Here is a 23,315-nt window from a genome sequence, read left to right as displayed (position 1 = left end):
TGTCTATAAAGTTTTGTTTTTGTAACACTGAGAGATGGTATAACATCCAATTGTTTAGAAGATTGGATAGAAAAAAAGAGCTTAAGTGTCAGTTTACGTATAAAACTGTTCAGATCTAAAAGCAGATCAAATGCCGGAGAATTGCCTGTGGGGACCATACTGCATTCAGCAGGATCCTCATAGGATGGAGGTGCTGCACAGTAAAGAGATGGAGAAAGCCTGCCCTGTTGCTGGTCCCAAACTACAACTGCAGAGCCACTCAGGCCTCCTGATCCAGCAGGTGAGCTACAGCACCGGGGACAATACGCATGTAGTGGCCAGATCTTCCGTGGCGGGGTAGGGGGGGGGAACAGGTGCCACACACACACACACTGTACATAAAACAATATAGTATATATATATTAGCACTGAAAAGACTGTGCTTGTATGTCCAGTGATAACAAGTAATTATTAATAGAATGATGATCTAAAGCCCCTTGTACCTGGACTGATATCTTATATGCAATTCTGAGAATAATGAATAAATCTAATATCTACTGATTGTTTAAAATGTAAAGTTAACCAATAGTTAGTATAACCATGTGTAGCTGATATCAATAAAACAATACTTGTGATAAAAAGAATATCAAATAATAATCTAGATATTGTAAACCATAAAGTATTATGAAATAATAGAAAAATGTGAAAAAATGGAAAACATAGAAAAAAATCAAAAATCAATATTTCTCAAAAAGTGTGTACATAAAAATAATAAAAGTCCAAGATAAAAAAATATACACTTTTGAGTCCACTGATTAAATAGTCCCAATTGTTTGGTGCATAGAACACGATACTGGCAGCCTTCTTTGTGCTTCCCAACTCCATATTCTACAATCTATTCAAAACACCACTTCTAGTTATCTCACTCTCTTCTAGGTCGCTCTGTCTCTCTCCTCTTGAAATCCATCAAGTGGCTCCCCATCAAACTCAGCATTCACCATAAAATTATCCTTCAAGGCTCAACATTCTTCTACCTCCTCTTACCTCTCAGCTCTAATCTTCTGCTATACCCCTTTTTCAGCAGGTTGTCTCCTCTATGCACCATCCATCTCTACAGCCACATCTGAAAACGTTCTCACTTTTGCCTCCCCAGCTGTAGAATGCCTTCCGCCCCAGCATTCGCCCATCCACATCCCTTCCCATCTTCAAGTCACACCTGAAATCTGACCTCTTCAGTGAGGAGGCCTGTGGCTACTCTGTGCAGTCCTGGCTCCCGGTGCACGTACTTCTCCCTCAAATATGTTCTAAACTGCACTGAGTCTTATTGTATTCTATACGTCTCCAGTTAATCAAAGTAGACAGTGAGCTCTGTGGGGCAGGGAATTATTTAATTCCCATTGTTAAATTCCTGTTTCCTTGTGATACTGTGTATTATCTTCCCGTACTGTCGTGCTAATTCTGCAAAGCATTATGTACATTGGTGGTGCTAGATAAATAAAAATATACATATATACATAGAAAGGAGACTGTGTTTGCCAGAACACATTTCTGCTCTGCGGGATACTGCAGTCATACAATAATCTGGCCAAAATACTACATAAACTAAGTAAGAGACACAACAGTCTGCAATAGTGTGCATATTCATGCACAGTTTGATGTAGAAAAAAAACTATAGACAATGTGATCAGGCACAGATATGTTACAATAATATTTCAGAGGTCATGTGTTGACTGCAATGTTGGTAGCATATTTGTATCATTTGGCCAGCACAGACAAATCATAATGGGAAAGGCTAGAATAAAATGAAACCTACTACAGGCATGAGGAGATACTGTACAAAGACTTCTTCAGAGTCATGAGAAGCACGAATATAGCCGGTCGTGTGCTGTAAAATCATTTTTTTTTTAAAAGAGCCACATTCGGTTAGTAAAAAGTGTGTTCCAGATCAATATTCCTCCACTGGAGAGTTCACATGTAATCATGACAACTGGAGCAAAGCTGTGACCTCGGAGTGCTAAAAGTCCAGTTGTTCAAAGGGAGTGGAATCTTGGAGTGGCTGTGGAAGAATGTGACCTGCACTGTACAGCGTAGGGGAGGGAAAGCAATTTGAACTACAAGAAATGGGAAAAGGATTGCTCCTAAGCAGAAGCAAGGGAAATCACTTCCACTGCGAAGACTAAAACCATCTGGAAGCAATTACACAAAACATAAGACATGAGGAAATCAATAGAAGCAGCTTTCTTTTTTTAATTGGTCATGTCTAATATGCCACTGAGATTAATGATGGCTTATTAACATGTATAAATACAAAATAGGTGCCTCTATGCACACAAAAATGACATGTCTAAAACAATATATATATACAAACGGTGCAAGTAACTAGATGATTATCGACAAGGGAGTCGCAATTTATGTCCTTTCAAATTAGAAAATTATAATTGTAATGATGTTTTAGATGTTTTGATATATGCATTTTGTGTGAATGTTTACAAAAAGGTATACACCTGGTATTGCCTATAACGCAAAGACAAAAGAGCACAGCTACTGTATTACACAAAGGCATGCATTCATGATTAATGATTGTGTTTACAAATCCAATAGAAGCCGTATTGAATAGTGCAAGACCGTGTAGGATCGCTAATGGGGGAAAAAAAAGCTGCATTTTCAAATAAAGTTCCAGCCAAATAAAAGTTTGTTTAGGCATAATTTCAACTTCTCATGGATAGTAAGTGCTTGCATAGGCTTAGCTAAAATATCAAGACTGTGCAAATCAAGGGCTAATACCAACCATCTACATTACATCTTTAGTCTTGGTGGAGATAAGCTGGATAAGATTCTAACATTAAAAACGTTCCAAAAAAAAGAAGTAATCTGTTAGCTAAAAGAAAGAAAAACAATGTATGTTTGAACATTTCTTTACCAACCTACCATAATGGAGGGGGTTAGGAAGTAGCTTTATATTTTCATTCATTGGTGTTTCACTGGTTTAGATTTGTGGTAGACAGAACATGACCAACGTTCTAGTTTCTCTGTTTTAATGACAGAAAACTGGAAGAAGCACAAACTACAAAACAGGTTGAGAGAAGGGGTCTTAGATTAGAGACGACTTGAGAAAAGGGCATCAAAGGTCAGAAAAAAGGTTCAAAGGAACTTTCTACAACTACATTTTAGAGGAGTACTGAGATCTACATTTCTTAAAAAAATATTATATATATTTTTTCTTGGTCCCATTACTGAAGAAAAAGATCAGTGTTCTAATTATAATTTGGTGGAGAGCCAACACCTGTCCTTCAATTAATTTCAATCTGTCGCAGTCCTGCCAGTGTCAGAGAGGTTTGCCACAGCAGCACGTAAAATACGGGATGCCAACAGCTGTCACTCTTGAAGATAGACAATCCTCATGTGGTTTAAGTAAATTATTATTTTCCTTCCATCATCCAAAGTAAATTCACACTTAAAGTAAAAATAGCTCAAAATATGTATTGCACTGCAGTGAAAATTGTATACATTTGTGGCTTAATCACTTGCACTTTTTTGTTTATGAATCGTCAAAATCTGACTTTTAAATTATAAACACACATTATGTGTTAAAGTGTGGGATGTAGGATTAGTTGATAACACAAAATATTTTCTCAACCACACTGCTCCCATTACCCTTATTCATCCACCCCATAAATGTTAATAATACATAAGACATCTTTTTTTTTTTTTGACAATTTTTAACATTTCACTTATAAAATGTGTTTTTAAAGGAGGGAGTATCTAAGGGTGACAGCAATGCGATGAGGGGTGATTTTATGGTTATGGAAACAGTCTAGGGGAGAAAAGGAGAAGTGCAGACATGGAAAGGTTTTGAAATTAAGAGGCTAACCCTTTTGCTACAGGAGGGATTTGCATCAAATGTATTTGCAATGCCATAATGGCTCTTTGGTAGAGAATGGGTTAATAAGAGGTGGGAGGGGAAAAAAGGAGTTAAGTGGCGGAGGAGTTAAAGAGAGGTGAGTCCCAGGGGGCTGGGGGGGAGGAGGAAAGAGGGCTAAGAGTCCCAGGAGGGAGTAAGGGTTGAGTCCCGGGGAGGGGAGGGTTGGGAAGGGGGGGATATGAGTCCCAGCAGGCAGGAAGGGATGAAAGGGGTGTAAGGGAAGGTTGAGGTCTAGGGGAGAGGGGTAGGAAGGGGGTTAAAAGTCCCAGGGAGAAAGGTGGGGAAAGGGGGGTTGAGTCCCGGGTGGGGTGGTAAAGGATCCCAGGGTGTGGGATTAAAAGTCTCAATGGATGGGGGGGAGGAAGGGGTTAATAATACCAGTGGGGGTTAAGGGTCGCAGGGGGGAAGAAGGAGTTAAGAGAACCAGAAAGGAGTTGTGACCTTTCTTCCTGCAACTGTCTCACACAGAGCTGCAAGACACTCCTCCTCCCTTCCTGCAGTGAGCAATGCAGCCAGGAGGGGGGAGTGAAAGGAGCGTGTCTGAGTCTGACAGCTCTGTTAAAGACCCCACACTCCAGCACCAAGTAATACCGCAGCAAAAAAATATCTTTCATATCAATTTACCGTCAGTTTTTATTACCGCGGTATTACTATAAACAGAAAAAAGAATGGTGTAAAACAGCGCTAATATATAAATTAAAACACTTATATGTTAAAAAACTGGCAGCCAGGTAAACACTGACAGTACAGTCAGTCAAAGCACAATTAGAAAAAAAGAAGAACCGGCGCCACAGTGAATGATGAAAACCAAACCAATAGAATGTAATGTCCAAATGGAGTCCTATTAAAGTTGGTAATCAAGGATGCTCACGTCAACGATGTGATATGAAAAAAAGAAGAAAAACAAATTATGGTGCAGTAACTCAAATTAGGAGGTGAAAAGGTAGGCTAAACACACAAGACAAACAGGACATACAAACCAAGACAAACACACATGAAACGTAACACTAGCACAGGCCTATTAATAAAGAAATGCTGATTTAATAAGGTGGAGGGTGAATGAGACACGCATCCGGAGGGGCAAAATTACAACCCTACTCACAAGATGCCAGATAAAACAAGCAGCGAACTGGGGACATGCAGCTGGGCTTCCAAGATGGTGACCGGGATCCTCTCACTGGCGTCCTCACGTGACAGGGGTGAAAGGCTGAATCCCTCAGGTGATACAACTTCCGGACGGATGTGACGTCACGTCCGCTGGAGATCCACACCGGACGTTCTTTAGAGCACTAGTCCTCCACTGGTGAGCCGCAATGTCCTCAAAAGTCAACCGCTTAACTTGACTAAAAATCGCCAGATACACCTGTGTGTGTACACCTGGGTGTATCTGGCGATTTTTAGTCAAGTTAAGCGGTTGACTTTTGAGGACATTGCGGCTCACCAGTGGAGGACTAGTGCTCTAAAGAACGTCCGGTGTGGATCTCCAGCGGACGTGACGTCACATCCGTCCGGAAGTTGTATCACCTGAGGGATTCAGCCTTTCACCCCTGTCACGTGAGGACGCCAGTGAGAGGATCCCGGTCGCCATCTTGGAAGCCCAGCTGCATGTCCCCAGTTCGCTGCTTGTTTTATCTGGCATCTTGTGAGTAGGGTTGTAATTTTGCCCCTCCGGATGCGTGTCTCATTCACCCTCCACCTTATTAAATCAGCATTTCTTTATTAATAGGCCTGTGCTAGTGTTACGTTTCATGTGTGTTTGTCTTGGTTTGTATGTCCTGTTTGTCTTGTGTGTTTAGCCTACCTTTTCACCTCCTAATTTGAGTTACTGCACCATAATTTGTTTTTCTTCTTTTTTTCATATCACATCGTTGACGTGAGCATCCTTGATTACCAACTTTAATAGGACTCCATTTGGACATTACATTCTATTGGTTTGGTTTTCATCATTCGCGGTATTACTATGGTACCGGTATATTGTACAACCCTAGTGGGATATACCACAAGTAAACAGCAGGTAGTTTGTAGGATTCAATAGTGATTACGTATCTGTATTATTGTAAACTAGAAGCTATTAGGCATATAAGAGGGGCTCAAATTATTAAACATAGTCCGGAAATGGGAGAGTGGAGACTAAAACTGTATTTGCTCCATTTCAAAGACAAAATCTTAGAAATAAATGTAAAAAAAAATTAAAGAATGTTAGTGGAAAGTACTTGTGAAGAGCTTTCAATTGATTGTATAACATGACTGAGTAGCAAAAAGGTGGTTGGAGTAGATTGTGACAGATGGACAGACACTTGTGAATTATATACGTTGATTCTGAAAATTCATCCAATGTTTTCTTAGCACAATAAGCAGTTTCAGTGCCTTCAAGACTTTGGCATGCTCGTTAGAGACGTGCGTTATTAACAGTGATGTTTTTAGAGAGAACATTTTTTGAATCTTGAACAAAATAAACGTAATATTATTAATGATAATAATAATAATAATAGTTTGTTCTTGTATAGTGCTGCTAGCTTTACATAGCGCTTTACAGAGACATCTTGCAGACACAGTCCCTGCCCTGTGGAGCTTACAATCTATGTTTTTGGTGCCTGAGGCACAGCGAGATAAAGTGACTTGCCCAAGGTCACAAGGAGCCAACACCGGGAATTGAACCAGGTTCCCCTGCTTCAAACTCAGTGCCAGTCTGTACTCACTCAGCCGCTCCTTCTCCCCTAACTTAATTAAATATCTAAAATTACACTAACTGAGCTTTAAATAAAGAAATGTGACAGATAAAAGACGCAGTCATAATTCCAGGACAATTTCTAGAATGAGTATATAAAAAAAACACATTTTTCAATATCTTAAATTTTTTTTTTTTAAAGCGTTGTCAGAACTCCGCTTCCTCACATAAATAGCCCAAGCTACAGTATATGAATCACTAAACCTGAATTGGGTATAAAAAAAACAAATGATTAGTACATTTTTATTGAGGGCACAGAGCCAGCTAGTACCTGTACATGCTATGTGTGCACATAACTCAAATTAAATATCTCACAACACATACCTGTACAGTAATTTCAGGCAATTTAGTCATTTTAGTTGAGTTTAAATTATTACTTATATGCAGCACATGCATATTTTTTTTTAGCCGTACCGTTTTGTTCTATCCAAAGCTTATCTGTGTCATGATGGATTAATTTTAGCTCACATTCCCTATTAGTGAATAAACAATCTAGACCTTGGTGAATTCTGCTTCACAGGAAAAACTAATGTCAGTAGGCTGGTTCCATGCGATAACTTTTCGGACACTTTCCACTTCAACCCAGGGATTCTAGGTAATGACATGTCTCTTTTCGCATCTTGTCCATTTTAACACGGACAAGTGGCTGGCTGCAGAGGAAGCGTTGTATGCTAAGAGAGAATGGCAAAAAAAAAAACAGGGTTGCAGACCTGTTAGACACGTGAATGTATTTTGTATGAAGATTTTCAGAAACAAATTGCTTTGAAGCTCTTTGCTGTTCATTGCAATAAGTATTTGGAGTCCAAGGAGGGAGAATGAGTAAAGAGTTGCAAATTAGCATTCTAACATTGGAGAGTCAATTTCATTTTGCATCCGCTAACAGCTTGGGAAGTTAAGTTATAGGAGCAGGAATGGGTGGAGTCGCTCTACCGAATGTTGCAGTGCAGGTTTTGCATGCATAGTTTTATTTAGATAGTGCTTACATTGTATGCAGCACGTGACAACATTACAATATACTGTAAGGTAAATAAAGTACAAACAATGGGGACAAGCAAAATATGTAAATGACTTCATAATTAATAATAATTAATAGTTTCAGTGTTTTAAGGTAGAATCATATGAAAGAGATCAGTGTCTAAAGTTACTCAAATAAGTTTCACACTGTACTGTACATGAGTTATATATATATTGTTGCGAGTGTATTATTGCTCCTCGTTAAGAGGAAAACTCATTTTAATATGTATTCCCTTATACGATGTTGTTGGTGACTATACAGTAAGTCTTGATGACTCGTCAATTAGAAGGACCAGCCGTTGTTTAAACTGTTGGTTTTTACCCATCTTTCACTTATATCAAAGATGGTCAAAATAAAACTTCAGCAATAAATAGTTTCATATTTTAAGATAATAGGGCCAGATTTATTAAACATTTCTTTCAAGGTTATAAATTGTAAATATTAAAAATCTGTCATTTTATGTCTTACACAGTGCCAGTATTTTTGCTTTTTATAGTCTGTTTATTTTATATTGTATGCTTATTTTTATTCACAGTTTGTTGAAAATGACAGACAAATAACGTATTATAGGATTTTGCTTTAGGAAAGAGAAAGTGGCTTTATTTCATGATGCTCCAAATCCTCCTCCAGTTGTGCCTTCGACCGCCCATCTGTCGGTAAGCCATAACCCGCACATCTCTCCACGACTTTCTCTCTGGTCCATGACCTGAACCTTCCTGAGCGATCGCTCATGGTGCCTTCGGAGTATGGGTGAAGGGAACCGTGAAGTCTCTCGTGCTCTTTAGAAGTGTGTGTCAGTTGCTACTTGTCTGAGGAGCTCGCAAGCTACAAGGTCCTCACTATATTACAGAGCCCGCAGGAAACTGCAATATAGGTTCAATCAGTATCCCGCCAGCTGCCACCAGTTTTTTTAAAGCTTGTCACAATGACATCAACTTTTATGAACACATTTATATTTCTGGGTACTTGATTGAACAGAACAAATTGCAAAATAAATTGTGATTTATTTCCTTAATAGACAAACACACGACATCTGCAGAATACACTTAAAACACTCACTGGGATAAGGAAACGGAAGAAATTGTCCTTGGAACAAAATAAATTGTCCTTTGCTTGCCAGTGCAAGAAATGCAGCCTTGGTTTTAAAAGTCCTGTGGTTATGTGGTTGTTAACCCCTTCACTCCTGGACTGGTTGCTGCTGTACTGGAACAAAGTCTTGCATCTTTACATCATGGCTTAAAATTCAGGAATCACACTGGGAAATACCTGGGAAGCCACAGTTATAGACTGGCCAAAGCTATCTTTAACATGTGGATCCAATCCCCTCGTGGGAACAAAAAAACCCCCACGAATAGCCAAGTGACCCACAGTTCATAAGACCGGTCAAAAGGGCTGTCCGGTGGGCAGGGCGCATGGGTCAGGTTGACGCCCATGCCACTTAGCATACCTGGGCTACACCCATTTCTTGGGGCCACTGTGTCTGGTCTCTGACTTAGAGGTGTCACTAGCCTGACATCTGCTGTGCATCAGTATGCCAGTATTGTATACATTATGGGCCTCTGGGTATTGTCATAATTGACACTTGTTTAGACAGGGGGACTCTAAATCTGTGGGAGCCTTTTGAGGCTCCATCATAAAAATAATTACAACCCTTTCAGGCTTGGTCATAAAAATACCGAAGCTCATTCACCCATATCACAGCTGGATGTCCAAGTAATTCCTGCTTAGACTTACAAAAAAATACCTCCTGCCTTACATTTAAGATCTTCTATCATGTGTTGGTTAGAGGGTATGGCAAGCAATGCATCTTGTCTTTTACCCTCGCAGACAGGGAATGGCCTGCACATGGGGAATAAAAATGGCGGGGACAGGGCAACAATAGTAATGCATGGCAAATCAGGTATTAACCCTTTCCTCCCCGTCACACATCCTCCTTCTGAAGCACGGCGGGACATCACCAACGTGGCGGCAAACCGCGTCTCGTTACCATGGCAACGCGACTTCACATCGTCAAATGACGTCATGCTACCATAGCAACGCAACACCGTGCAATGTCACGCTGGTGATGTCCGCAGTGCCATTTGATGCAACAGCTAAGTGCTTAGCGACACAGTTGCATCTAAAATTGTGTGTCTCAAACACAAATTCTTATACCCCACAATTTGTTCATTTGAGAAAGTAAATTCAGACCTAACAGGCCTGTAGGGGTTTGTCCTGACTGTCGTTTGTCACTTCTTCCTAGATCAGTGTTTTTCCAAGGGGAAAGTCAGGGGGGGCGGCATGACGGGGGCACGGCCATGACATCACCCAGCAGGTTCGCCCTCATTGGCTGAACCGCCGGGGGGCGTGGCCTAGCGCTCCATCGTAGGTCTAATCACAATTTTAATGTGAGTCTGAAAAACGCACCGCGCAGCGGCCCTTCCTCGAAGCTGACCCGGCCCCATTGAGGGTCGGCTCTTGTCCCCGCAGTGCCTGCCATAGCGAGTTCTGCAGTAGCCAGTGGGGACCAAGCCTTACACGTGTGTGCCTGTAGCATGAAGAGGCGGGGCTATGATATGCAGGGTGAAAAAGTTTACTTTGCTCTGGAGAAGGCTTAGTACTTGCGTTATGATATGGTATTGGGTTTCTCATAAGGATAATGAATTCAAAGTCCATTCACCTCTCATACACCTACCCGGGTCATACAGGAAGATATAAAATGATCTTACCTCCTCTTGTGAACCCGGGATTGATGGTGCTTTAGTGTCTGTCTATGTGATAGCGTCGGCTTGCTCTGCAGCGGTCTGGACTGTTCGTAACTCCCTAATTGTGTGCCTCCTGGATAGATAATGATGAAGACAAACGAAGAGAGACAGTCAGGAGCAGCAGCGTGTCGCTTAAATCATACCAAAGATAACATGGGAACACAGGCAAGTGAAAAAATATGTAATGCTTTATTCGGAGACACACAAAATAGTGGTCTCAGTCAGAAAGAAAACTCCCATGCCTTTTGCACCTAAGTGGCGCTTTCTAAAGGAAAAAGCACCACTTAGGTGTGAAACGTGTGGGAGTTTTCTTTTTGATCGAGACCACTATTTTGTGTGTCTCCGAATAAAGCATTACATATTTTTTCACTTACCTGTGTTCCCGTGCTATCTTTGGTATGATTGTCTGAATAAAGCATTTTATATATTTTTTTTAACTTGTGCTATCTTCGGTGTGATTGAACCAGCATGCTGCTGCTCCGGATTTTCTCTCTTCGTTTGTCTATGATATGCAGGGGCAGTTATATTGTGAGTGAGCATACGTATTATGAAAGGAGGCAGGGTTGGGATGAATAGGAGCTGAGTTAGGACTTTGTCTTGGGTTTCCCCGCAGTGCAAGAAATGACAGGGCTGGGTATACATATGCAATATAGAGGGGGAGATGAAACATTTATTAGAATTACTCCTATAATGTATATGTAATTGAAATGGAAACAAAGCAGGGCTATGATAATGTTTTGTTTAACAACATGGAGCACAAATATATTATGAATAAAATGTTCTTAGTATATTGTAAACTTGATATGCAAGTATATAGTACCACCGTACGAGTTACAAGCTCACTTGTTTGGAATCCCTAATTTCATAATAGTAGCACAAAATTGACATGTATTTTAGTATGTCAAAAGTTGGAGGGTCTGTGCTACCCAAATCAATCATGGGTGCAACAATAGGGGCGCTTCTTAAGAATTTAAACATCTGTAACCCTCGGTTTTCTGAGCTAGGGTTGCCAGGTATACAGTATTGAACCGGAGTGTCCATTTTTTGGATACTGTCCAATAAAAAAATTAGAGGTAATACTGCACATGTATCCAGTATTACTCTCTGGACATAGTGATTTGACCGGCTTGGGGAGCAGCGGAATTTCCCTAGGGCAGCGGTGCGCAAACTGGGGGGCGCAAGATTATTTGGGGGGGGCGCAGGCGGCGTGTGGCAAAACCTGGGGGCGGGCAGATGCTGTGCACGGGAGGGCAAGAAGCTCAAGCTCCGTGCTGGCTGTGTAAGGAATCGGGGCCACGTCCCCTGCGACGTGACCCCTCCTTACCCACTACCAGTACTGTAGCTGCTGCTGCCTCTGCCCCTCATCGCTACCCCTACCGGCGTGCAGCACTTTCTGCTACTCACGGCCACCATCTTGGATTCTCGCGCCGGCGTTACAGAGCGCGCATCAATCCCTGGCACTTGTAACATGCGCACCATGCCTGCCTCCGCCCCCGCTCAGCCCGGGAGTTCTTGCCACGCCTCCTGCACTCTCAGCCGAGCCCTGTTACTCCCAGCCTCTCAGGAGCTGCTCCTCGTCACGCCCCCGTCCGGATTAGTGGATACCGTTTTAAATACCCTGCTCTGTCACTACCTCCTTGCTCTGCATAGCTCCTTGCTTCCTGTGTAGCCTGGAAACTGTGTCGTGCTCCTGTTTGTCTTTACCCCTACAGATTTGAACCGGCTTGTCTGACTTACCTCTCAGACCCGTGGACGGGCACACACACACACACACACACACACGATCCACTAGGCCCCCCACCCCCCCTTTCACGCTTGCAAAATTATGCAGGATACCCTGTGCTCATGCTTGGAGAGTTGGTGATGTCACCGCTCTCAGCGGCAGCGTGGACGCAGCCTAATTTTGCAAGCATGAGCTGTTGAAATATGTAAGTATTTAGACATATTTGTATTTACATTGTATACCGTTAAATAATGGTTTTTTTACATGTGATTTGATTACATCAGGCAGGGGGGGGGGCGAGAAATGTAATGGTTGAAAAGGGGGGCCAGCATAAAAAGTTTGCTCACCCCTGCCCTAGGGGACTGGACAGCTTCCTCCATCATAATTGGCTGCTGCTGGATAATGCAGCCAAACATGAGGTGTAATGAGGCTATTGGAGGGGAAAGAAGAGGAGGAAACAGCATGGAGCGGGTGTGTGTCTCAAGCGCATAGCGTCTTTCACCATTGTGTCCAGTATTTTTGGAGAAGCCACCTGGCAACCATACCTCTAAAGATGGATTTGGCTGGTTCGCTAAATTAAGATTTGCGGTATTAGATGGGTGCAAATAAATGTCCAACCTTTCAGTGATATATCCAATAGTCTACGGTACTGTTCTTTTCTCAATTTATTCAGAGACAAATAAAACACATCTTTTACAGCATCATTTCAGTCAGTTACATCAGGTTTTCAGGCATATAGAATTGGATTATAGGAGAATCCTCAGCTTGGTTGATATGATTCTGGTTTAGCTTGGTGATGATTTTGAATATACGTTTCTGACGCTGACTTGTATACCATTTTACTGTCTGTAGGCTACATATGTCCTCAGTTAATGTTTAAACCAATATTCCTTCACATCCTTATGCTTTGCTCTGAATTAAGAACTCCATTGTTCTGTGACTATGTAACTATAGTATTCACCGTGTTCCTAATCTTTTAAAACGGTTCTCTATTGTATGGTTTTATTAAGTAACTATTTCTAACAACCCCAATATAATTTCTAACAATATTAGATTCCTTATTTTAACTAGTTACATGCTGAATATATATGTATCTAGACCAGAGGAGTGCAAACTTTTTGAGCTGCCCCCCCCCCCCTGCCATCTCCCCCTTACTCTCGCGCCCCCCCTTCACTTGTGTGCAGCGTCAAATGACACCGCGGGGTCATGTGACCCCGTTTCCATGGAGACATGACCCCGCATGACACTGCAGCGTCATTTGAGGCCGTGTTACCATGGAGACGCGTCACAGCGTCTGAATCGAGGTAAGTTTTATTGTTGCAGAGGCCTCACGCGATCCCCCGGCAATTCATTTAAATGCCTCGGGAAAGGGCGCAGGGCCTCTGCAAGCGCCCCCCCCCCCCCCAAAACAAATCCAGCGCCCCCCCACTTTACGCAGCGGTGATCTAGACAATATAACGTCTTTATTGTTCAGGCTTGAAATCGTCCCATCTTCAGTCTCTCATAGGAAAAACTAGCTATGTGCTATGCTTCATGTATCACAACCTTGGTATTTTTAGGGAATGTGTGAGCCATGTTAAGGAAGCAAAGAAACAACAGTGTATTTGTATAAAGGTCCTTCAGTATGTGCTACAGCCACCTCTGCTGTGAAGCTTAAGGAATGCTAAATGACTTGTTGATGTGACAGTAAAGTGGAGTATAATGAAAACCACCACTTTGCTATGATTACCAATCCTTTAATTTTTACAGCTCTACCTTATTTTTAAACAAATTAAGATTCATTTTAACATGGCAGTCTTCCTTTCTGCTTTTACCCATAATATGTCATCACTGATTATCTGCAAGCCACTGAGTTGAGGTCAGGTGTCACTGATATTTAGCATCAGCACTTCATTTCATGTCACTGATGCAAATCAGCGCCTTTGTATGTATTGTATGTCTTTATTTATATAGCGCCATTAATGTACATAGCGCTTCACAGCAGTAATACACATGACAGTCATATAAATAACAAATAATATAAATAACAGGTCATGGGAAGAAGTGCTTCAGACATAAAAGTAACATTTAGGAAGAGGAGTCCCTGCTCCAAAGAGCTTAGGCTGTGGCCCTGCCCGCGCTGAGCTTGCCGCTTTTACTTACATGAATCTTTGTGTAAGTCCCCGCTCACGCGGTGCACGCTCATGCGCGGGCACGCACGCTCACTCAGGCTTGGCGCTTGAGTAAACAAATTTTTTGAAGTTTCAAGCGCGTTCAACTTGCCCGCAACGCCCCCTCCGCGCGCTTGCGAAATAGCCAGGATACCCGGCGCTCATACTTGGAGAGCTGGTGACATCACCGCTCTCAAGCATGAGCGCGGTTAGCGCCAGCGGGGCCGCGGCCTTACAATCTAATAAATGGCTCGGTCCCAAATCCCGGGATACCACCGATCGCATAAAACGTCTTCAAATGGGAGGCTAGAAAATGTTTTTGCCCTAATGTTTGAAGTGTTGAAATCCTGCTTAACGCTGCCGTTTCTTTGACACCACTTTCCAAAGCAGCTGCTGATATTGGGACCTACAGTAAAAGTTTCAGCAACTGCGAAGCATGAAAGTGTTCAACAAACGCCCATAATAACAAGCCCCGGCCTGCAGTGCATGTTCAGTGCTCACTGCTGCAGACAACTTCAAGTTATTGGGCCATGAAGGCAAAAAAGTGGGCAAAATAACTGCACTGTATAAGAACAGGTCCCACTGAAATCCATGACTTTTTTATTTTGTACATATGGTGGTAACTTTGCACCAGAAATGCGCCACTTTGTCCTTCATACATCAGCCTCGTTAAGTTTTTTTAAAAACACGTTCTATGCCGTTAACAGACGCGCACATCCAAAGCAGCGGTGTGAACACTTTTTAACCCCCCCCCACGGCCGACATGCTACCTTCCATTAGCCTCTGAGTCAACGTCTCCGTCCTTGCAGACAGACTATACCACTTTCACCGGTGGGGTGGGGGTGTAAGGTGGGAGAAGGGGCTTGGCGGTGTGGCAGAGTGATTTTAGCGCAGGCACCAGGCAGTTGGCACAGGAGGGAGGAGGAGCGGCCATGTCCTGAGGCGTATCTGAATCTGGGCGGGGACAGGATCCGTTTGAAGTTTGTCAAGTTTGCAGCCCAGGAAAAGAAAAGTTTGCTGCAGACAGGCACAAACTCTTTTAACATGAAGAGTGATCGTACTTATAACCCGCCCGCTGCCCGCCAAGCCTGACCTACCCCCGGGGGGCAGGAGGAGGAGGGACAGGAGGGGGGTTTATTTACATTCCCCCCACTCGTGTTGGGTTTGTGTTGCGCCCGGAGTGCTCGGGACATGGAGTACCTCACTAACGTGACGGGGAAGGGCGGCCGTGTGCTGAGGGGCACCGCTAACAGGCTGTGGGTCGGGCTGCGGGAGGTCCATTTCCAGGATTACCTGCGGGAGACGCCGCTGGACGGGGAGCTGCACCCTCTGCCCTCCTCAGGTCAGGGAGAGCGCCGCCCTGCTGGTGGGGTGGGGAGCAGCAGACCATGGGGGTCAACATGGGGCTTGGGGAAAAAAGCCGTGGTCTGTTGCATGTTGTGTTTTTCTTTTTAGCAGCAGCACTAACCCTGTTCACCACTAGCATGCTAGCACAGAGGGGGTGAAGGTTTAGGTTTAAGCGAGAGGGCAAATCTCTGTAGACACAATATCTGGTTTGTTTGTTGCTGTGTGACAAGCGGAAAGCAGAGGGGTTAATTAATACCAAAGTTGAAGGACACAAATAGTGAGGTGTGAGGGGTCTGAGGCACTGATTAAATCAGAACTGACTGCAATATGTCACTGTGTGTGAGAGACCTTGTATCTGCTGTATGTGATTGTGTGGGGTGTGTCACACCATATACTTGCGGTGTGTGAGATATTGTACCTGCTCTTTGTATGTGTGTGACACATTGAGCCTGCTGTATTTTTACAGTATTATTGTTTATTTGTAAAGTGCCAACATATTTCGCAGCGTGGTACAATGGAGTTAGAGTATACATGCTGTGTGTGAGACCTTGTACAGAATATATGTAACTGCGTGAGACCTTGTACCAGCTATATGTGACTGTGTGAGGCCATCAGCAGTACTGTAGTGCAGACGAGTATTCTAAATCAAATCAGGGGCAATCACCAACAAGACCCAGGTACATGCTGCAACATTTCAGTGACATTTCTGCAGACAGACTAATGGCCCATCGGATTAACAGCGGGGGTCCCTGGCAGTCCCATTCAGTTTGACCCCTGCTGTGTTAATCCGATGGGCCATTAGTCTCTGCAGAAATGTCACTGAAATGTTGCAGCATGTACCCAGCATGTACTTGGATCTTGTTGGTGATAGCCCCAGATTTTCCAAGGCAAGTTTTAGAATACTCGTCGGCGCACCTGTATGTGTACAGTATGTGCCGCAGGTGTTGCCTGTAAATTAGGAACCCAACACACTTCCCCAGTAACATGCAGTGTGTATTGCAAAACACACAGCAGCTCGGCTAGTTGCATTCTCTCCAACTATTTGATGTCTGGGCTTTTGCTTAGGTTGTTTACAGCACACTGAAATGAGATTTATAATGCAGTTTTTGAGTCTGAAACCTTAACAGCCGTGGCCTATTTGTTTTTTAATTGGGAGTGTTTAACGACGGAACATACAAACCTGTCTGTGTAGTCGGAGTACAAATATCATCCTACAGTGCAGGTTGTAAGCTTGGCTGCTCGGGAAGCCTTTTTGAAGCTGTACTGTGGACATATATGGCTGTTTTAGCCTGTCCTGCATAAGAGTAGAGTTGTAGCAGCTGAAACTGACCCACTTAATGCTGCCACTATTCACATGGGCACTTTTGTGGCCACCTAAATAAACAACTTTATTTTTTATTTTTACATAATTGAAACTGGGGCGAGGGCTTCAAGTTGGGCAATGTTATTTTCAACTTGATGAATCTCCCCTTCACAAGTTACTTTCTGGTGTAGTTACCAGTGTTAACTGTTCCTCCAAGGGAATCAAGATAGCCCACCAAATCTTGCGGATCCTGAGGGTCAGTGACCAATGTGATCAGTTGTGGCTACCTATTGAATGGCCATTTAAGTCTCCATGAGGAAACACCAGTGACTTAACCTGTTTATTTCTAGCCAACCAAGGGCACCTAGAGATTCGGCTCTGGGCAACACCCCCGGATCCTATGCTGTAAAAAAAGAATGTGGTGCCTGTAGTAGGTAAACGCAGGCTCTGTGTTAGGCGGAGTCCCCAGTACATTCTGCATGTGCTGGAGGAACAAGTACCGCCCCTCAATGTGGCCAGGCCCACTACCTGCCTTAGCGCGCAATTTGCCGCCCGTGCTCAACAGATTTTTCTGAAGACACCAAAACTGTGTTCAGAAGTAGTGACAGTGTCACGTGGGTCTGTGAAAACCAATCCTATGGCAGACGTCCCAAGCCAATCAGAGCGTAGGAAATAGCAGCCAATCAGAGCGGACTCTTCAGCTTGCTGCTGTGGAAGAGGATGTTACTTTATAGCCACGCCCCCTCGACGCATCTTCCGTCGCAAAAACTCATTCAGAGGTGAGACCGCAGATCACGGTTTCCACACGCCACCACCCCGACGGGCGCGTGTCCTACTGTGAAGTCTCAGTAGCTGTACATTTTTCAACATTGCTAATTTGGTTTGGAGTTAATGTCCGGTATTTTAACTGTTTACCTTCAGCATTTCTTTTCTATCCAGTTTTTGTATCATTACGTCCTCTTCCAGTTCCTGTGAGAAACCACTTGCAAGGCCAAATATAGTTGTTCTTACAAAACTGAGTAGGTGGCACTGCTGTGGTAAGTGGAGTAACCAGATGGCTGTACATTTTGAGGAACAGGCTCAATCAGTATTGGTTCTGCAACTCTAAAAACCTTTGTACCCTGGGCATATTGTGTGGATGACAGCATTTCGGCCCAGGACTCAGTGTCGGTTTCATCATCTGTAAACTTTTTGCATATCATCATATTCTCTATGTGGCTTCTTTACACACATTGAAGGAAGATATCAACAATGTATTAGAATTTTCAAACAAAAACATCACATCCTGGATTCTTTATCATTTTTATTTTTGATTTTCCATGTCTGCTGTCCAAATATTTTGCGTCCTGCGGACCAATAGGAAGCAGTGACATCATCGGTGCTGCTTCTTATTAGCCCATGTAACTGGGGGGGGGGGGCTCTAAACTTTAAAGCCCTGCTTGCTCAGATGGAGCAGCTATTGGCAGTCCCTACTGAGGTCTGTACCACCAGAAGCAGGGGCTCCCCCATGCTGAAATTAATGGGGTTCAGCTTCGAAGACCCCCCTGCTTCAATCATTTCTAAAAAAAAAAAAAAAAAAAATTTGCAATAGAATTAGCAGGCTTCGATTTGTTACATAGTTACATAGTTACATAGTAGATGAGGTGGGAAAAAAGACATGCGTCCAAGTTCAACCTATGCTAAATTTAGACAACAGATACATTATCCTATATCTATACTTACTTACAGTATATTGATCCAGAGGAAGGCAAACAAAAAAACCCAGTGTCATGTTATCATCCAATGATGTCTCATAAGGGGAAAATAAATTCCTTCCTGACTCCAAGAATTGGCAATCAGATTACTCCCTGGATCAACATCCTTCCCATGTTTGCTTATTTCGTATATCCCTGTATTCCTTCCCTTTTTAAGGCCTGTAATAAATTGCGCGCGTCAATTATAATTGGCTGTGTAAAGTCAGCCATTTCTTTAAGAGGGATGCACGCACACAGTCTTGAGCGGTTGCGGGGCAGACCAGGGAAAATAGAATCAAATTGTATTTTCGCGCAAATCACAGCGCGGCCTAACGCTGTGATGTCACACGCCCCTAGTGCGCTGTATTAACTAAACGTGCACACCACGTGCACGCGCAACTCCTGGTGCGCGCACCCGCACATGCAGCAGCGCGTAATATAGAACAAGCCTAGAAAGATGTCCAATCTTTTTTTGAAGATATCTATTGTATCGGCCATCACAGTCTCCATGGGTAATGAATTCCACATTAACTGTCCCTACTGTAAAGAACCCTTTCCTTTGTTGCTGGTGAAATCTCCTGTCCTCCAACCTTAAGGAATGACCCGAGTCCTTTGTAAAGTCCTTTGGATGAATAGTTCCTTTGAAAGCTTATTGTACTGTCCCTGAATATATTTGTATATAGTTATCATATCTCCTCTTAGATCTTTTCTAATGTAAATAAATCTAATTTAGCTAGCCTCTCCTCATAAGTTAGATCTTCCATCCCCTTTATTAGTTTGGTGGCTCTTCTCTGCACTCTCTCTAGTTCCATAATGTCTTTTCTTAGGATTGGTGCCCAAAATGGTACTCCATATTCAAGGTGTGGTCTTACTAATGCTTTATAAAGGGGCATAATTATGTTTATTTCCCTTCCATCCATTGCCCGTTTAATACAAGATATGATCTTGTTTGCCTTTGCAGCTACTGCATGACTTTGGGCACTATTGCTAAGCTGCTGTCTACAAGCACTCCTAAATTCTTATCCATCAAGGATCCCCCATTTTATCCCCATGTAATGTGTAAGTCACCTGTTTATTCTTGTTTCCCAAATGCATAACCTTACACTTATCTGTATTGAACATAATCTGCGATTTTACCTGCCCAAGTTTCTAGTCTCTCCAAGTCCATCTGGAGAGAAATTACATTCTGCTCTGATTCTATTACCTTACACAATTTAGTGTCATCGGCAAAGATGGAGACTTTGCTCTCTATGCCAACCTCAGGTCATTAATAAACAAGTTAAAAAGCAGGGGTCCCAGTACCGATCCTTGAGGTACTCCACTCACGACTTTAGCCCAACCTGAAAAAGTTCCATTTATGACAACCCTCTGTTGTCTGTCCTTTAACCAGTTTTCAATCCAGGTGCATATATTTTTACTGTGTCCAATTTCCTTTATTTTGTACACCAACCTCTTGTGTGCAACCATATCAAAAGCCTTTGCAAAATCTAAGTAGACCACATCAAATGCATTACCCTGGTCTAAATTCCAACTTACGTCCTCAAAGAAACAAATAAGGTTTGTTTGGCATGATCAATCCTTCATAAATTCATGCTGACTATTACTAATGATTTTGTTTCCATTAGGTATTCCTGAATATCCTATATTAAACCTTCAAGTAGCTTCCCCACTATTGAAGTCAGGCTTACAGGTCTGTAATTCCCTGGTTGTGATCTAGCTCCCTTTTTAAATATAGGCACCACATCTGCTTTACGCCAATCTTGTGGTACTGAGCCTGTGGAAATGGAGTCCTGAAATTAAGTAATAATCCCCTCAGAACAGGGCATTACTGGCCAATAATGCCCTGGCTGGAAGAGTTGGAGGCCAGAGGTGAAGCCAAGGGACTTTAACCCAGCCAGGGCATTATTGACCCGTAATGCCCTGTTCTGAGGGGATTATTCCTATTATAGGCTAAATGTAGGCTTTTTTTTTGTTGACATTTATTCATAAAGATACACTTTTGTAGTCATTGATTCCTTATCAGCCTGATTGTCTACATTCTTTTGCTTTTACTGGAAGTTTATTAAAAGGAAAAATTGAACATACACACACAGTGCAGCCCCCCCCCCCTGTACACCCGCAAAATACACTGCAGCCCTCCTCCACCCTCAACACTGACAAAAGACACAGCAGTCCCCCTTTACACCCAGAAACACACAAACACACACTGCAGCCCCTGCAAAACCACAAAACTGCACACACACACACACATACCAAAACACACATTGCAGCCCTCAACAACCCTCTGCACCCACTGACACACACTGCAGCCCCCTCTACACCCACAAAACACACCAGCAGCCCCCCCTCTAGACCCACTGTAAACCCACACACTACAGACACACACACAAAACACTCTGCACCCCTCCTCACCCCCACAAAACAAACTGAAGACACACTGCAGCCCGCCCCACTGCACCCACAAAACACACACTGCAGACACACAAAACAACAAAACAGACCCTGCCACCTCTACATCCACAAAACACACACCAGCAGCCCCCTCCTTACACCCATTGCAGCCCGCTGTAAACCAACACACTGCAGACACACACAAATCACTCTGCACCCCTCCACCCACAAAACACACACTGCAGACATACACCAGCAAAACAAATTCTGCTGCCCCCTCTACAACCATAAAACACACCAATCAAACACTGCTGGCCCCCACCCACAAAATACACAACAGACACACAAACCTTTCCCCTCACTCTCCTGTGCGGAGCTCTCTGCAAGCAGGGTGGGGGAGGAGTCAGTGCCTTGCTGCTGCCTCCTGTCCAATCACCTCCCTTGTCTAAGAGCTAATCTCACTCTTTGTGAATGAGAACTGAAAGCGGATTGGCTGAAATACTTGGCTGGGTGCAAAAATTTCAAGGCCATTACTGATTGGTTAAAATACAAAGCAGTATTCAATCGGAGAGCAGGGATTTCAATAATGCCCGGAATTTACCAGCTTTAGCCTATAATATTAAATGTAATGGTTTGACTATTACTGAACTTGACTCCTTGAGAACTCTTGGATGTATTCCATCGGGGCCAGGTGCCTTATTTACTTTATTTTTGTCAAGGCACCTTTGAACTTCTTCCTCAGTTAACCAATTGTTTGTTAATATAGAAGTTCTGGCTTCCTCCTGCGCACTACTATTGAAATGGATTCGTCCATGGTAAACACAGAGGCAAATAATTTGTTTAATACCTCTGCTTTTTCCTCATCTCCAATAATCTGCCTGCTCCTTTAACTTGCTCTAGTAAACATTTATGTAATAGTATACTAACAAGAATCATAAAGAGAACATCATTAGAAACCCCCCAAACTCTCAATTCAGACTGAGAAGTACTGTAACGATCTTTTAACACAGCTTTTGTACAAAGAACTGTGACATTATTGAAAGGGTAAAAGAGGACTCTTGCAATCAATTTGTTAAAAGATGGTTCAATTTTGTGATGTTTCTTAATGTCAATTGATTTAAAATGTTCAGGAGGATGCATTTTCCTTGTACATAAATACAGGCATACCCCGCTTTAAGGACACTCACTTTAAGTACACTCGCGAGTAAGTACATATCTCCCAATAGGCAAACGGCATCTAACGCATGCGCCTGTCATCACGTCCTGAACAGCAATACCGGATCCCTACCTGCACCGAAGCTGTGCGCAAGCGGGGAGACTATAGAGCCTGTTACAAATACGTTATTTACATCAGTTATGCACGTATATAACGATTGCAGTACAGTACATGCATCGATAAGTGGGAAAAGGTAGTGCTTCACTTTAAGTACATTTTCGCTTTACATACATGCTCCGGTCCCATTGCGTACGTTAATGCGGGGTATGCCTGTATCTAAGTTTTACAATTCTGAATTCCCTGTCACTGTTTGTACTGTAACTCTGTAAAGTGTTGACACTTTATTCCGTGAGTGTTGAAATAGCAGGAGATTGCAACATAGCCTTTAAGCCTTCCCTGTCTTGTGTTCTTTCAGCAGCATGGAAGTAATTACAAAAAGTAGAATTCTTGATTTTGGACAATATCACATAAAGCTGCTTGAACAATCTTCAGGTATAGTTTGGCATAGACATGTAGAAAGGATAACATACTACATTCTAGCTAAAAAAAAAATAATAAAGCATAAATCTGTTGTACCGATAATGAAGATGTTACATTTATTCTGTGGTTATTCTCATTTAGTGCAACTGTGGTACAGTTAGACGATGAGTCTTCATTCAGGCTTTTTAAAACAACCTCTTTGGGTATGTTCTTAGGCCGCGATTATAGTGACAGTGCATGCAGAAGCTATCAGGCCGGCCATAGTGCGTGCAAGAGTGGGCGCGATGAAGAGCGACAGCGCAGCAGATTTATTTATTATTATTATTTTATTTTCGTGTCACGTGAGCGGTTCAGCCAATGAGGGCGAACTAGCCTGGTGACGCGTCCGCCACACCTTCCCATCGCCTCCATCTAAAGTGCACCCATCGCTCAGGCGACAGGCGTACTCGACGCATGCACTCCACGAGCGCCTATTATCTTCGCCTTAGGTTCTTTGTTGAATTTACCTATGAGATGTAGATGATGTGCTTTTTTTTTTTTAAATAGTCTATAATGGCATATTGTTGCATAGCTCTGTCAGACTT

At 42.9% G+C, this 23,315-nt stretch overlaps 1 protein-coding gene across 4 annotated transcripts in view; it reads left to right on the top strand.

Moving 5' to 3' along the window:
* OXR1 (oxidation resistance 1) overlaps positions 1-23,315 on the top strand; it is a 629,370-nt gene that overhangs the window by 513,260 nt on the left and 92,795 nt on the right. Inside the window, exon 1 of one of the 4 annotated variants that reach the window (XM_075582486.1) lies at positions 15,109-15,603. The exons of 2 other annotated variants lie outside the window; for them this stretch is intronic. In XM_075582486.1, the coding sequence (XP_075438601.1) occupies positions 15,453-15,603 (151 nt within the window). In that variant the 5' untranslated portion in view covers positions 15,109-15,452. Of the gene's footprint in view, positions 1-15,108; positions 15,604-23,315 lie in introns of those variants that run through there. One more of the 4 variants, XM_075582487.1, reaches the window with a different exon arrangement.

Source organism: Ascaphus truei, chromosome 2 (genome assembly GCF_040206685.1).
Source record: "Ascaphus truei isolate aAscTru1 chromosome 2, aAscTru1.hap1, whole genome shotgun sequence".
NCBI classification, from domain to species: domain Eukaryota; kingdom Metazoa; phylum Chordata; class Amphibia; order Anura; family Ascaphidae; genus Ascaphus; species Ascaphus truei.
Note: the sequence above shows the minus strand (reverse complement) of the source record. Positions and strands in the feature narration are given on the sequence as shown.